The sequence below is a fragment of the Macadamia integrifolia genome, chromosome 11 (genome assembly GCF_013358625.1).
Source record: "Macadamia integrifolia cultivar HAES 741 chromosome 11, SCU_Mint_v3, whole genome shotgun sequence".
Taxonomy (NCBI): domain Eukaryota; kingdom Viridiplantae; phylum Streptophyta; class Magnoliopsida; order Proteales; family Proteaceae; genus Macadamia; species Macadamia integrifolia.
In genome coordinates, this window is record NC_056567.1 from 21680043 (window position 1) to 21697367 (window position 17325).

The 17325-nt window shown below is 36.2% G+C and overlaps 1 protein-coding gene across 1 annotated transcript; it reads right to left on the reverse strand.

The window, feature by feature from the left end:
- Nucleotides 1-3095: 3095 nt before the first annotated feature.
- On the reverse strand, nucleotides 3096-8118 carry LOC122094306 (wax ester synthase/diacylglycerol acyltransferase 4-like). Its single transcript, XM_042665071.1, has 5 exons — nucleotides 7912-8118; nucleotides 6977-7552; nucleotides 4036-4395; nucleotides 3756-3893; nucleotides 3096-3534 (listed from the first exon to the last, which is right to left on the reverse strand). Exons 1-5 carry the CDS (start codon nucleotides 8116-8118, stop codon nucleotides 3388-3390), a joined length of 1428 nt encoding a protein of 475 aa, XP_042521005.1. The 3' UTR covers nucleotides 3096-3387.
- Nucleotides 8119-17325: the final 9207 nt, after the last annotated feature.

The following is a 17325-nucleotide window of genomic DNA, read 5'->3' on the forward strand; positions in this document are numbered from 1 at the left end:
TCGTAAAGGTTAAAAATTGCTGTCCTTTCTCTGATAATTCCCAAAATACCCCCACCCCTTTAATCGATCAAAACAACCCACTTAGCAAAGAGAGGTTGGCCTAGAACCTTGGCTTCTCCTCAGCTTTCCTCTCCCTTCCTGTTGTCTCTGAAGAAGTTGAAGGAGGAGAACAAAGGACAAATTGGGTTGATAAAAAACAGAGAGAATTAGTCTGATCTCCTTGCATCGAAGACCTATTCTTCAGTCTTCATCCCTCCAAATCTCTGTCTCTTTTTCCTCAATCTCTCTTTTAGTTTGAGTTCTAAGCTTTCCAAATCAGGGGTAGTGTCTCCAATTATGTTTTGCTCAAACTGGTTTAGTTTTAGTCTCTGCAATGAGAGATATAGCCTCTTGTTTAGGCGAATACGCCATTAAAGCATCTGATTCTGCTTGTTCAGCCCCTGCGAACCAGGCTTGTCGCCTCTCAGGTCTGGTTCCTCCGATCCAAAATACTGTCACTTGTCTCTACAAAACCAAGCTCTCCACCCAAAAGCAGCTTCTAATCACAGTCACATGGTGCAAGAACATCACTGGCCAATGCCTTAGCATCAACATCGGAGATGACCCATCTTCTTCATCATCCGGTCTGAAAGTCAACACAAATTCTCGAATTTTCAAGAAAATGAAAGGTAATCGGACATTTGAATCCTGCAATTCTAAGATTGAAGCTCTCTGGGATCTCTCTAATGCCACAAAACCCGATAAATCGATTCCCTAAGTGCCACGTTTTGTTGTACCAGAAGTTTTAGGGCTTTTCTGTTCTCTTCTTTGTAAGTGATGAGTCTCCTTTGATGAAACCTTGTTGCTTTTCTTTAAATTCAGTTGCAGAACCAGAGATCTTCCACTTGCGTTTCTAGGGTTTTTGATTTCTGTCGTTGGTGAGCTTAATTGATGATCTGTGTCCTTGGGTAATTATTTTTTCAGTAATGGATATTTTTCACCCGGAGGTGGAGGTGGAGGTGGAGGTGGTGGTGTGGTGGTGTTGGCTTGTTACAGTTTAATCTCTGAACGGCGTTGCAGAGGCTGAGCTGAAGAATGAGACACAGTGTGAGAGAGTTCCGGTTGGAACAAGTCTAAGATGAGAGGGAATAAAATGTGTTGTCTAAAGGGATGGAGAATTTTGGGAATTAAAAAAAAAAATTGTCACTTAACAGCAAATTTTAACGTTCAAGAATGATTGATACAATCTTTTAATTTAGGAATGAAATATTTTAAAAAAGTGGGGAACTTGATATTTAACTTATAGTTCAATGGAGGGGAGTGATATATTTTAATGAAAATTTCATGCCTAGATATCTTAGAATCATACAATCATGACAGCAGGGTCATCTCCAAATCCTTAAAAAAAAAGGGAAAAAAGAAGTATTTCTTGTGGGAGAGTATAGTTTTTACTTGTGCAAGAAGATATACCAGTTAATAGGAACGCACGAGAAAACATCGATAAAAATATCATTTTCTATTTCATGGAGGGTGAATTAGTCATTTTCCCCTCCCCTATGTTTGGGCATACGAGTCACACTTACCTACAGAAACATTTTTCCCCATAAAAAATTTAAGAGGATATGTTCTCTGTCTGAGATCGTGCCCCGGTAACAAATGCAATCTAAAAATATAAAAAGAAAAAGAAAAATCTAAGGACATGAATTAGGTATTTTTTTTTTTTTTAAATTCAAGAAGACATTAAGATTAAAGACAATTTACAAGACATTAAGAGTACCTAATTCAGCATCACAAAAATTAGGTACCCTGAATTATTTTGACAGTTGTCTTGCTATTATTGAAGATCAGCAAGAGGGGCTCCTTGAATGATGTAGTAAAGAAACAATACATCACTGAATCTGTGTATCTGTGTCGTCTTTGTCACTATTATTACAAAAAAAAAAAATGTTGTCTGCATCATAGAGAGAGAAAAGAGAGAAGCTTGGTTTCTTCCTCTTCAGATCTTGCTCAGTTTAAATTTAAAGCCTCAAGATGATAAGGATCGAGTTTGAGTTTTCTTAAGAACATCCATTCATCATGGTCCATTGTGACCCAGATAATAGGAGGAGAGAAGTAACAAGAGAAGGGGATTTCATCGTTCAGCCACCAATAAAAAAAAACTACATCCAAAAGATAATGTGATATGAAAGTCTGAAATCCTAAATTGAGTTGTGAACTTAATGTCTTGAAGATAATTTAATGGTTTAATTGTCAATTGAAAAAATAATTGATAATTAAGAAGAGGGATAGGTATGCTATTGGTATATGGTAAGCTAACGAACAACATCAATGAGGACACCGAATGAAATATCATATAAGAGGGGTAAGGGGGTCATTTCAAAAAGGAGAAGAAAGATCTCCTATTATGATTGCACTGGATCACAATAGATGGGTGGACAATTACCCAACTATTTTGGTAAGCATTTTCTTGTACCGAAAAATGGGGGTTATTCTAGCTTTGACAAATCTAGCTAGGGTTCAAATCCTATTGTGATAACACATGATCAACTTCCAAGTTACAATGGAACAAAATAAGGCCTTACACCTTGGACTTGGATCCTTTGTGGTGCAACAGGACATTTGGCGTGCATCCAACGCCCAGAAGCACCTTGGGCTGCTTGCGACCACCTTGGGCTCTGTGTCTGAGCATTTATGGTCGTTGGATGCACGTTAGAAACCCTGCTGCGCCACAGAGGAATTCAATCCGTACACCTTCCTTTATTCATTGAGGAAATCTATGCGGCTACTTTTCAAACTGGGTCCGTGCAGTGCATATTCAAGGGCTAGAGCACCTTGGGCTATATGTCCAGGCATTTGGCTATGTGTCTAACGGTTATCAGCCCTTAGATCTGTGCTATATGGTGTAGTGCACTACAAAGGAGCCCGATCCCCCATCACGGTTCCCAACTTAGAAGGTATGTTTTTGTAAGATTTTACCGAGCTCATGGGAATAAGGTTGGACCAAATGTTATTGTTGTTGTTATGCTGAAACACTTCAAGTTGATGCCTATTATTCTCATCCTCCCTCCTCCCTCCTCCCTCCTCCCTCCTCCACCCCCCAAAAAAGAAAAAATTTAATAAATAATAGTAATAATAAGTCATTTCTAGCGAATCAGTTTTGACACATGAAAGTCATATTTCATTCGACTTTTATTTTTTCCTGCTGTTATACTAAGGAACTATCCAAGGGAGAGGGGGGAATGATAGAAAAGGGAGGGATAAATGTGATAGAAGTCGATTCTTAGATGATCCACACTCCCAATACCTACTTTTCAAGCAGAGGCTGCAACCTTTATTACTCATTGGATCACCATATACTTCATTGGAGACAGGAACTCTTTAAGGGTCTCCCTCTTTTACATCATGTAGTCAAGTACTGCATAGTGCGGCTTTAAATATCCTTGTGAAGGCATTTTCCAAGCAAGAAGCGTACAATTTGTCATCTATGAAGCCTTTCTCTGCTCCTACTGCCACCCTTAGTTTTCCCATGTAACTCACAATTGATACAGTGAGACTCTGCATTCCACCAATTCATTCCATGTATTAATAAACAAGTAAGCAAAATCCAAATTAGACATTAAAAAAAAAAAAAAAAAAAAGTTCATAGGCCATGGACTGGGCTTAATATTTATTAAACTATAAATGATACCAGCCCAATGCTAGACCCTAACAAATTCATGGTCACCCCTTCCCTGTTCAAAATGACTTTGAGACAATAGGTTTTAGCTAGTTCTTACCTGAGGTGAGCCAACCACCACGAAGTACATTCCTCTAACAGGATGATCAGCCAATGCCATTTGTTCCATTGGCCCAATCATATTCGTGATCACCATGCTTGTGTTCTTCAACGTGCTATGGATATATTGAGCTGTTGTCTGTGAAAACCAAAAAGAAAATTAAAAGTTTTTCTTTACCACGTGGAAAAGAAACCTCTTCACCCATGATAATTTGATACCATGATTAGACTTCGAGAAAAGTAAATATCATCGTTAACTTAATTAAGGATGTACTACTTGCCTCAGGACCTCTGAATTTCCTCATCATCTCAAGTAATTCACCGGTAAGGAAAACCCCTAATGACCCTCTTTTCCTTTTAATTATTTCACGTACTTTGTAGACGAAGTCAAGAGGGTTCACCATTTCTGCATCAGCCGGATCATTTGGAATCGGCACGTGTAAGAAGACGAACCGGTTGCCCCATGGTGACTTGGAATCTGCTTTAATCATCTCTTGAAGTGATTGATAATTAGTAACTATTCTAGTGTTTAGGAGCACCAGTGCCGTTGATTTTGAATTGCTAGAACCTGGAGGACCCCAATTTTGCATGTATAGCCTTGTTCCGTAGAATATGATCCCAGTAATGACGTCATTAATAGTCTAGATTAAATTAAGGAGAAAGAATGAGTAAAACTTTCAATTAAATCACAAGATGAGATGAAGCCCATAAACCAACAGCTACCCTAGTAGAAGATATGTAGAAACACAAGACTTCCAGTTATGATATATATAACTAATGCCAGGATATTCCATTGCCACCCCAACTTATATAGCAAATTAGGACATCGAGCTCTAATTAAAATTATACAATTGTCTAGCGTAGTTGATGAGGTTGTGGTTTTTTAGTAATTGCATTTCTAAAACAAAGTATGGGCAATAGAATGATACCTCACTAGCGTAGGTATACGTCAGCATACTGGCCAATGGGAGGATGCACGGGAGCATCTTCAATGTGGCGCAATGCGGTCTTTCCACACCTATTGTGTCTAGGCATTGACACACTAACGGATAAGGTTTTTTCTTTCAAAATGTATTTATATATAATTCTTCTACGTAAAACATTTTGAAATAGGATATATGTTCAAATTTTAAGAACTTTATTTTTTTACATCAATTTAAATTCATAATAAAAATTGTAACCATATCCTCTGAAGGTAGTGTAAACTCTACACCTAGACATAGGGAGGGGCGAAATGATCACCCCTACTCCCATGAAACATGAAAATTCTCTCTTCTTTCACGTGTGCTCCTATTGATCCCTGCTCTAGTGCAGGGGCCATGCTATCTTTTAGGGAACCCACTTCTTAAAATAAATAAATAAAAAAAGTTACAATATGTTTGGATTAATGGTGAATTAACACAAATAATTGTTAATTAAAATGTCTGAATTAATAACTCAGAGAAAAATTATGTTTAATTATTTATACAATAACAACATTTCAATGGTGAGTTCTTTATCTATTTAAGAAATGCCCTCCATTTCTTAAGAAAAAGAAAGAAATTTACTCCATAAATTTGCATATGAATAACCCTCTTATATCTCTACTAATAGATGAGAGTCTATCTGAATTGTAGATTTTGAGACGGATGCTTGATAACTAATTGCTAGATCTTGATTTTAGATCATTAATGATGGTCTATTATTCATGAACTATTTAGGTAAGTATTTAAAATTATAAAAAAAAAAAAAAAAAAAAAAAAAAAAAAAAAAAGATGGGATGATTCCATCTTTGACAAATCTAGTTAGAGTTGAAATCTTATGGATAGGAGAAATCATCGAAAATATGATGGGCGATCAAACATTTCAAGCCAAACATAACCTAAATGATTGTTACATTTTTCTTCTTCCTTTTTTTTATTTTTATTTTATTATGTTGAATCATAAACATCACATTCCTACTTAACAAACAAGATATTTTTATATGACCTTTAGTAAGTCTGCCTAATGAGCTGGAAAGGGGACTGTTTTCCTTCAGCTGCAGTCAAGGGGGAATCGATGCCTTCGAATTAGTGAGAGAGGGGATTGCACATGACCTGAGGGTATTATCGATTTTGTCTAATAGAGAGAAGTTAAATTATCTTATAATGGTGATGGTGGCTGATCCTCCATCCACCAATGTAGGAAAACTTTTTCTATAAAAAAAATTAAAAAATTAAAAAAATTAAAAACAAAGATGAGTCTGGATTAGGTCCTCGTGGTTCTCGTACAGTTGCCTGATTCACACTTGGACAAGAATGGTTCTTATTCTCGTACGATGCTTGATCCACGCTTGAATCATTCTTGTACGGTGTTTGATTCACACTTGGACTTCACTCAAAGTAAAAACCAATAGAAAGAAGAGAGATTAAGTGAAATCCAAGTGTGAATACCATATAAGAATCATTTTCGTATGAAGACTTAATCCAAATTCAAAAGAAAAACATATGAAAACACATTTATAGTTGAAAAAGAACAAGCATATTAAAGAGCAAAAGTTTATGGAACCCAGCAATCAAGGGTGGCATTATTCATCTAACTCTTTTTTTGTATGAAATATGAAATGAACTTGGCATTATTCATCTACTCCAAGAGTCCCATCCAACCACCTGAAGTAAAGAGTGGACTTCTATTATATGGCCAAGCCAATTTTTCATACAATAAGGGTAGTGGGAACAATGACCCCTACACCCATCGATAAGTGTTTTAGATCTGCTCCCCCGGAGGAGTCCAAGACCCCTACGGACTTCACCTGAGGGGACAGATCAGCATGCCCTCTCTCAATGCATACTGTTTTGGACGGATCAAAATCCTCTGTTTTTCTCATTCTTGTTTTTCCTTGTTTTGCTACCTGCAGAACACGACACGTGGACAACAGAGGATCCAACGATCAAGGTTAGGTGATGATTATTACATCCGATGCGTTGGTCTTAAAGTTGTCCACGTGTCGTGTTATGCAGATAGCAAAACAAGGAAAAACAGAGGATTATTTTCCGTTTTGGACAGCCGATCAGGTTCTTACAGGTATTCTTGTTCGAGATTGAACCACATCAATGGAATCCACCCAAGAAAAAATACTGAGGTGGATTCTATCTGTGTGGATCAGACTGTACAGATCATTATTTCGCAGACATTTACCTTAGCTCATTCTTGGTTGACTGATCTCTCTACCAAACTAGAAGAAGTGTTAAAAGGCAACATTACCCCACCAAGCTTTTCCTTGATTTGTTTGATCTGATCTAGAGAGAATGTCACCGTTGAAATGCCGATCGGCCGGAACTCCACCCCCTCATTGCCAGCCCTAATTGGTGTCCGATCATCTTCCAAGAAACTGCTCTTTAGAATGCTCCAAGCAAAGTCCGAGGTAGTGTTGAGGATCATTGATAGAAGGCCAGTCACTCTCTTAAAGAAACTGTTTCTGTTGCAATATGAACTCAGGCCCTGCCTTGATGAAGGAAAAGTTAAAGGAACAGAAGGGTTATCAGCCCTTTTCAAGCAATTAAACAAAGCTCCCATGAGTGAGAAGCCATCACCCAATGCATGATGAAGCTTAAATATTACAGACCCAGCTGCATTACTTGTTGGGTACTGGATTAAGTGAATCTCCCACAAGGGTCTGCTCTGTGGGAACCTTTCCATGGCTATTTTTGATAAATATTCTTGCAGGTACTCGTCGTTAGATTCCAGCGATAACCCATCTGGAAAGATAGGGACATGAACATGGTCTTCTACCTTCACATCCACCCTCTTCCATTGTTTCACACCATGTTCATCTCTAACCTGAGAACCATCAAATAAAATGAGCCAAAAAATTATCCTTTTTCTTTTTTTCATGATAAATAATTAATATATTCAACGAAGCCCAAGAATTCTCTTTCACCCGTCCCCCAAATTAGAGGTAAGAATGAGGAAAAAAATAATTAGAAAAAGCTCCACGATAAAAACCACAGCTTATCCCTAAGGTAGAATCATGCTTAAGGGAAATCCGAAGATGATACAAAATGATAGAAAAAACCCAAAACCGTTAGACACCTATACATAGGGAAGGCTTTTTCTCTTTTCACCAATATAGGCCAATAAAAATGTTTCTTAAGAAAAAAAAAAAAAAAAAAAAAAAGAGAGAGAGAAAATGTGTGTACCATGAGAGAGGAGAAGCGAGGGTTGATGGGAAGGAAAACAGTATTAAGCAAAAAACAAGCCTGTGAGGCAGCAATGGGGATATCTATCTCCAAAGTTGCGAGGATGGAGATAGAGAGCACCGAACTATTGAAGTACTGACCAGTTGGGCTCACTGGTTCATCAACAACTTCCTCCAAAGCATCAGCTCTCTCTCCGTTAAACTCCATTTGATTCTGTCTACTTTCGATCCTTTGAACCACCTTAATTTATAAACGAAATAATATAGTTACCATATAAACGATATAAAGGACCATATGCAAAAATTTAGTAGCCCATAATAATTACGATCCAGGTAATGGTTAAGTGATTGCCGTCACAATAAATATGCAAACTGTATATGTGGGGCACGTACACTGCAATAAAAGGAAAATTTATCATATTACCCAAAAATGGGTTTCAATTTACCAAATTATCCACATATCTTCTGTTTAATAATAGTTAAAAATAAAAAATAAAATGGGGGATATGTAGAACTGAAATGCCTTAAGTTTACTCTATGGTAATCTCATTTATTTATTTTAATTTTTAATTTTTAATTATTTATTTATTTATTTTTTATTTTTATTTTTTTGCATTTTCCTCTGAACAAGTCCATTAAAACCTCCAAGGGCATTGATAAAACATGGAAAACTCTAAATTCATAATTATATTTTCTCTCTCTATTGAAACCATGGAGGAGTACTTAATGAATAAATAACTTACAATGCCTTGATGGCCATGAATCCTAAGAAAGGAAAGTACAACTGAAATAGGAATCTTACACAAGACATCGAATAGCTAGGAAACATGTGTAAGTGGCCTATTCAAAACAGAACTCAATTTTTCCTGGCTCAATGCACCCTCAAGTTTAAGGTTCTCTAGGACGAACCTAATTTTAACTTGTCACGAAGAAATCGAAGACGAAAAATGAGAGCGTTGAAGATAAGCGAGCCCTTAGTCACGATATTTGCAATCTTATCACTAGTGGAGTTGAAATGGGTTGTTATCTTAAGGTGCACCACCTACTCACACATAGAGTGAAAATTGATCTCCTCATGCTTAGTGTGAGCATGAAATACATGATTGATTGCAAGACAAGTGATATAAATGTTGTCACACCATAAAATAGGAGATTGTTGTAGTGGAAACCCAAGCTCAATGAAGAGAAAGTCCATTTTGTGAGATCGATATAGTCAGAGATAGATAAAACAAAGAAAGCCACATATATAAACAGGGAGGGTGGTGGTAAGCAATTTCAAAAGGGGAAAGACCACAAAATACTTTGGAGAGCATGCGGTTGATTAGATGGATTGCAGCCTCAAAAGAAAAATGTCAATATTATTGAGGGACTGAGTTATGGGCCAAGAGGGTGAGCTCAATCTCAACAATATAACGATGACACCGCTCAAAAGAACCTCGTTGCTCATGAGTGTGGAGGCAAGAGAGACGATGAAAAATATCAATTTGAGAAGAAAAAAAGGCTTGAGAGTGCGATACTCACCACCCCTTCCAATCAGTTTGAATTGTTTTAATTTTATGAAAAAATTGTCTCTTGATAGGATTTTGAAGCATTTGAAAAATGGAGAAGACCTCAGATTTGTACACTAGTTAGAGGGAAAAACCATAAATATTTTGTATTGTCATCCAAAAATAAAACAAAATAGCAATATCTATTAGAGAAGAAATTGGAGCAGCCCCCATATATCATTAAAATAAAATCTAAAGGTGACAAACTAAATGATTGGGTGATGTAGTGATGATATGGTTTGATGATATGTTGGAGATAGGTGGTGGTGTTCAGTGGGCATAAGATGGATATTAGAGAGGCTGCCGGATAATAAGATGGGGAAGAGAGAGAAGGTAAAGTGGCACCAAGAAGGTATCTAAAGAAAATTTCAGTTGAGAGTAGCATATTATGTTCTTTTGTATTTTTAACCACAATGCCCCTCCTCCCTTTGTGATAGGTTACAATATCATAGATGTGTGGTTCTAAAGTTTTTTGTATATGAAAAAGGTGAAGAGGTTGGACATGTAGCTAGCGACTCAATCAATGAAGGGGCTGCGATGGGAAGAGTAAAGGGAATTTTCCAAGGGAGAGGAATAACACAAACACAATGTTGAGCACAGAGCTAGTATGCCCAATCTTCTCCTAAACAAAAAATTGACTCCTTCACTTGGGAAATTGTACGTTGAGTTTTTTCAAAAGCCGGAGTGGGTGAACAAGTCCCTAACACATCTCGTAGTTCATAACATGTGATACATGGAAACCCATTGCTAGTAGGAGGCCTTGGGTTCAAGCTTCCCGGTTCACATCTCCCCTTTCTCCATACAATAGATTATAGAGTACTAGAGTAGGACCAATTAAAAAAAAAAAAAAAAAGTGGAAGGATTGTGACCAATCAGCTAACACAATGAATAATGTTGACTACTTGACTTGATCTGTCTATTACCACTAGTGAGAGAAAAAGAGGATGGGGGGAGAACAAAAAAATCAAAGCCAACATTTTCCATTCATATGGAACCATGGGCTGCCATAATCCTGGAGTGAAGAAATAGTGAATCCAATAAAAAAAAAATTCCCATACTTGAATTGATCTTTCCACTTCCACATGTGAGAGAGAGAGAAAAACAAAAAAGTCAAAAGATAATATTTTCCATTCATTTGGGACCATGGGTTGCCATTATCCTGAAGTGAAGAAATAGTGAACCCAATCCCACTCCTCCTAATCTTTGTAAGTCGCTTTGCTTATGTTCTGTAATTAATGGCGTGAAATGATGAATAGAGATATTTCTTATGGAGCTGTACTAATAAGAATGAGAAGAATTGAAAGAACAAAACTTATAAATCAACATGTCCTGCTTGGAAAAAAAAAAAATTACACAATAATGGAATATTAGTGGTAGAGTAGTGGTCATGAGCTGATTGATATATATATATATATATATATGAAAATTAATCCATTGGAGGTTCTGAAGATGATGAAATGCGCCATGAGCAGCTAAGGGTGTTAATCGATTCAGTTTTGGTTTAAATGGTGTGGATAAGTTCGGTTCATATTTATTTGACTAAAACCGTAATCGCACCATTTACTAAACGGTTCCACTTTCTGAAACCTTGACCATTTAGTAAATAGTTTCGGTTTCCACGGTTTCTAAACGGTGTCAATTTCACGGTTTTAAACTGTTTCAATTTCGATTTATTCCATACGGTTTGTAAAACGATTCACAATTGGTTTGTTATAACTTGCAACTATCTATAAATTGAATATCATAAGCTCATCCAAAAATAATTAGCAACAAAAAATAAGAGATTCTATATTGACGATCGTATGTCTTAATTTGATAATCTAATGCTATTTCTTTGCATGACCATTCTCAAACATATAGAATTAATATCATACAACATCTGAATCCAACCTTCCACAGCATAAAATATTAAAATGACAGGTGGTTCAACCAAAACACCCTATCTTTGATAACATAATAATATAGTAACATATATGGATTACAACTTTACAAGTTCATGATTTAAAGCATAAACTTGAACTGAATTGCAATAAATCATACCAAAGCAGGATGGACATTTAATTTAATTGTTAATTGTCATAAGGATTACTACCCCTACTTTATTTAATTGTTATATGGATTAATCGGATCAGTTTAAACGGTTCGGTTTAAACAGTTTTAATTCGGTTTGAAACCAATGGGTTTCGTGGTTAAAATCGACTCGACCTGCTTAGCTAATCGGCCTGAAACTTGAAACCATAACCGCACCATTTACTAAACGGTTTTGCGATTTTGGTGTAAACGAATTGGTTTGATTTTGATAAACAATTTCGGTTACAAATTCACATCCTTATGAGCGGCCCACGACACTCTTTCTTCTATGGTGGTCGCCCTACAGAGCACACAATTAAATGGAGTTGGGTTAGTAATATGTGTGGTTGGGTGCATGCTTTTTTTTTTTTTTTGTGGTTGTGCTTTTTATTAATTCACAAAGAGAGTTTGTCAATTATTTCTATTTCATATGTTGGATATGAATGTCCATCAAATTAGGATTATTTATGCATGACTTTTATTATTCTCGCAAATATCATATTCATACAAATTATAGGACTGCATTCCTTCAACTTTCAATATTTTCATTTAAGTAAAGATGTAGATGACTGAATTTATAGATAGTACAAATCTCTATTCTTTTATTGGAAAAAGAAAACTGCCCGCTTTGGTGTGGCCCAAGATGCCTCCCACCCCATATGCTGAAGATATGATTCTGTGTGGTTTTCTATTGCTCTGTTCGTTACTGCAATGACTAGGCAAATAGGTAGTATTAATGTTCTTTTACCCTTCCTTTATTTATGGATGTCATCTTTTTTTTTTTTTTTCTTTTTTTTTAACGTTTAGTTGTAACCAATGTGAGTTACCAAAGCAGTATTGTAACCTATTTTTCATCATTTTATTAATCTATTATGAGAATCTCATGATTGAGTGAAATAATGATAAAAAGGTAATTATATTGTTACCAGATTGCTTGTGACGTCACTTAGCGTCTAGACCAATGGGACGCTATGCAAAGACATCTTCAACGCATGGGGCGGGGGCAATAGAGTCTTATTTCTCCTCACATGTATTTGGACGCACAGGACCATACTACCCCACATAAACCATTCTCTCTCTTTTTAACAAGTGAACAAATTGAATTACATTCATGTAATACCTGCTATTTTCTCACTCAAACTAGTAACTCTTCTAAAAGTCAGGAAAAAAAAAAAAATCTGTATGAATGTAACCTACACAGTTACAATGACATTGTAGCCTTTTTATAATGCCCTCACCATCTTATGGTTATTTTTGAGGTAAAGTGACTTCAATTTTAAGTTTTGAATCTCTACATTTTGGACAAAGTTTTTCTTCACTGTGTGGTGAAAGTCACCACTCCATCCTAGTTAGGGTTCACAAACGTCCCTTATAGGGTTTTAATACCTTCCCATAATACTCATACCTCTTGGACGCATTTTAAGCACCCATCTCATTCACCAATGAGTGTAGGAAAACTCGGTCCTTCAAACAATTGAATGAAAAGTATGTATGTAAAGTAACAACTTCATACCCAATTAATCATCTTCCCAATGCTTTTGCTAGTTCTTAAGGTTATCTTAAAATCATACACTCATGCCATTATTGGAAAACTTCTAGAACCCCCCACCCCCTAACTAAACTAAAATATTTAGAACAAATTTTTTTTTTTTTGGTAACGAATATTTAAAACATTTAACGTCTATGTAACTAAGTCCTTGAATTTGGTAATCTTTTTGATAGTTGTGCTATATATTGAATGATGTAGTAAAGAAACCACATCACTGATTCTGTGTATTACATGTGTCTATGTGTTGCGTCTGCGTGAGAGAGAAAGAATATTCAATGGTTGTGTTCTCACTCTATTTTTTGCAATTCTTTATTTCGTAATAAAGTTCTATTGCTAATTTTCTTCTCCGATTACATAGCATACGGTAGCGTCTCTCTGTGTCTAACTCTCCAATCCCTCAATAGGGAGGCACTACCATACGCTACACAACTTGGTAGCATTCTTTCTTTTTGTTTGATTATCCCTTCTAGTATTTTGGAGCACCATATATTTCCATTAAATGTGAATTGCTTCAATGGCAAGGACCCCAAAGTTGCATTTATAGCCATATTCCATAGAATATTATCCAGGTAAAGACATCATTAATTGTCTGGATTACACTAAGAGAAGAAAGAATGAGCCAAACTTTCAATTAAATTTAAAGGGATAATGTTCTCTGTGGGGAGGCGCAGCCTGTGCCATGTAAAATGATATATATAGACAAAGAAGAGAGACAAACTATGAAAGGTGGAAGATGCGCTCTCCCACAGAAAACACTCCCCAAACCTAAATCACAAAATTCTCTTAAAGACCACCATTGGTGAGTGGTGACAGCAACTGATCAATGGAAACATGGGACTTAAAGTATGAAAATAAGACTTCGAGGACATCCCATTGCCAACCCAACCTGTAGCAGACAAGGATAGCTAAGCATAACCACTATACAGGGCTCCTCTGACCTCAACCATTTGTATAGGTATTAAATATGACAACTTCTCAACAATACAGTGCCTTTAATGTTGAACGGATACTGTTGTTGGTTGATGAATGGTGAATGGTGAATGGTGAATGTTTCTTGAATGCCTGCGACACCTAGTGAGGCATCTGAAGGCTGGGGGTGCATGCATATGTGTTGAAGTATACGTTCATATGTTGAGATGTGTCCAAACCCTTCTAACTATTTCATGCCTCGCTGGACGTCCCCCGGTGAATTGCCCATTGCATGTTAAATCTTATACAAAATCCACCCATTTGTCTTCTTCTTTTTTTTTTTTCCCTTTCTATTTTGGGTTATTCTTGGTGCAACATGAATTTTTTGGGAAAAGATTTTTCTACTGCATCATCTATATAATTTTTATTAGGCACAATGCTATATATCAGCATAGTCTATCATCTATATTGTATATAGAGAGGATAAGCATATATAAATTAACAAGAAAATGTATTATGGGGAAGTGTGGCCCCAGTTCCTAGACACATGGCGCACAAAATATCTACCCTACTCCCACCCCACCCTAAGAAAAAATGATTGTTCTGTAGATGATTTCTCATGTGCTTTCCATTCACCTCCCCCGCACACAGAAACTGGATTCCCCCACAAGAAACACTTCCCCATAAATCAAAAGGAAAAAAAAGAATTGTCTAGTTGCATGGTCTTATGTCAAAACAAAGGGGCACATGAAATTACCACCCATCTCCTATGAAAGAAAAAATTCCATTCATGTCCCTACTTAACAAGTATCAATTGAAAAAAAAAAAACTTAAATTTTTACATTAAATTAAGGGAGAAGTTTTCCTTCACCATGTGATCGTGGGGACGACACCCCTACCCCCCCCCCCACCTCTCGAGTGGCCTAGATGGGCCATGGTGAATGGAACTTTGGCCTCAGGGAAACTTAGTCCTTAAATTAAAGTGATAATAACAATTAGGGGAAAAGAACGCGGCCACTGTGCCAACGCAGGAGCCAATGGGTGATTGCACATGGGCATCAATAGGAGGTGGGTTTATTATATTTCACAGGAGATGCAACCAGGGAGCGTTCTTTTGCCCTAACAACTATAATTATATTCTTTCTTCATTAAGGAAAAAAAAAATTATGCTTAGATGCGTCAATGGAGAAAGAAGCTGAATTATTGTGCTAATACTTCACAGTTTGAAAACATTTAGATAATTTTATAAAATGTGACGAGATTATTACCTGGCTCTGTAGCCCCTGCACCAGTGTAGGGACCAATAAAAGTGTGTGTTGGATCATCAATATGGATACTGGATAAGTTTCTTGATTTCATGAAGAGGCAAGGCAGTAGTTTTGTAGGCTCCTATGTCTAGCCACAGAAACCATGCAACCAGGTAGTGTACTTTTTCCCTTTAATCATCAAATGTAAGTAATTAAAAATGAACACATAAAAAATATCAGTTATGCTATATATAAAAATCATTGTAATAAAGGTAGAATAACGTCAGATAAAGCATATTGCAGGGAAAAAAATTTTGAATTTGCTACAGCATATATTTAATTTAAAAAATATATATTTATATTACAACAACATTCTGATGGTGAGTTATTTCTCTGTTTAGGAATGTACTCCATATATTCGCATTTAAAAAAAAAAAAAAAAATCTGCAAACAAATGTTGACATTCTAGAAAATTATTAGTTAATGATTAGTATTATTATTATTTCTACTAATAACAACCTAATATCAATACTAGGGATAATTATTTGTACACCCCAGTAACGGTTGCCAAGTTGCTTGACACCCCAAACTATTGAACATATTACTTAAAGCCCATGAAACTTGACGGTGTTAGTCTGTTATTAGTGGTTGAAATTGAAAAAACCATTATACCCTTATGAGTTATTCAACTGAAACTTATGAAATTAAAATGACTAACTTACACTAATGAATTAACCTTACAAAACCCAGATTGATTTAATTAGTGGGTGTAGGGATTCTCCTTTCGCTATCTTCCAAATCAATTCCTTCACAAAACGAAACAAAAAATTAGTATATATTCAGCTTTAAGGTTTTCCATTTCAACCACTAACAGAAAATTAACACCGTCAGGTTAATCGACTGACAAAGGTTAAATCCAGTCCAATGGCTTTAAAATTGGATCTGTTTAAAGCGTATGATAAGATTGAGTGGATCTTTCTCGAGCAAATGCGTCATAGGATGCGGTTTGCTGGGGTATGGATAGGATGGATAATATAATGCTTTATTACAGTTTCATATCCTGTAAGGGTAAAGGAAAGTTCAACCTAAACGTGAGCTGCAGAAGGGATATGATGTCCTATTAGCCCATATCGATCTATTTATATTCTGCCTAGAGACTCCCTCATATCATTTGTTATATTTCGGGCATTAAAACAAGTAGAGTTGGACCTAGTATTACCTATATACTTTCTTTTTGCATATGATTGTATGTTATTCTTTAGAGTTGGTAGGTTTGATTGCAGAATGTGTTCTAGACCCATAATCTATTGTAAGAATGCATACCAAACACAGACTAAGTTTATATTTTCCGTTGCATTCTTGAACCTATTCCAATATAAGCATACGAGTAGAATGAGACTCATTCAACTTTCACTGAAAACAGTGAAGAGTACTAAACACCCCTATGTGAGTGGCCCAAGATGTGCTTAGTGGGAGTCAAACTTAGGACGTCTGAGTTTATGACTTGTACCAAGTTCTTTGTTCACCAACTGCTACCCCCTTGGATTCATACCAGTCCGTCGTTGTTGCAAAGAACCATATTACAATATATCTAGGATTGGAGGAGTGACGTTGTTCTCAATCCTCAACTATTATGAGCATGAGCTAGATGTGTCAAGCAAAGTAGGAAATTTTAGAAAGTAATGTTTTGAGTGTGTGGCCATAATGAAGGTAAGTTTATTTTATTATTATTTTACACAGAAACAAACGAGCCATGAATCTTATTTATGGGAAAATTTCCCTTTTCCCCCATTTTATTTGGCACCATGAAAAATATTTTATATGAAAATTTTCGTTTCATCCTCTTTAAAAGGAATTTGACGTAAAAGAGGGTCCGCTTGGCCAGGTTTTTTAAAACCTAGACCTAACCCCAGGTCTCACAAACTCAACATGTCCAACCCACTTCTATTGGGTTCATGTCAATCCAACCCAGCCTTAATTGACCTTGATTGGGCCGGATTGACCCGGGCTAATTCTAATTAACCATAATTTTTCCATTTGTGTCTTCTACATTAAAAAAATAAAAAATAAAAAAAAAAGAAACAAACTAATAG

Coding starts and splice junctions, on each gene's coding strand:
- LOC122094306 (XM_042665071.1), bottom strand. CDS start 8,118: ATGGAGTTTAACGGAGAGAGAGCTGATGCTTTGGAGGAAGTTGTTGAT. Junction 7,553..7,911: donor CTCGCTTCTCCTCTCTCATG/GTACACACATTT, acceptor GATGGTTCTCAG/GTTAGAGATGAACATGGTGT. Junction 4,396..6,976: donor TCAAGGAAAAGCTTGGTGGG/GTAATGTTGCCT, acceptor AATTTAATCTAG/ACTATTAATGACGTCATTAC.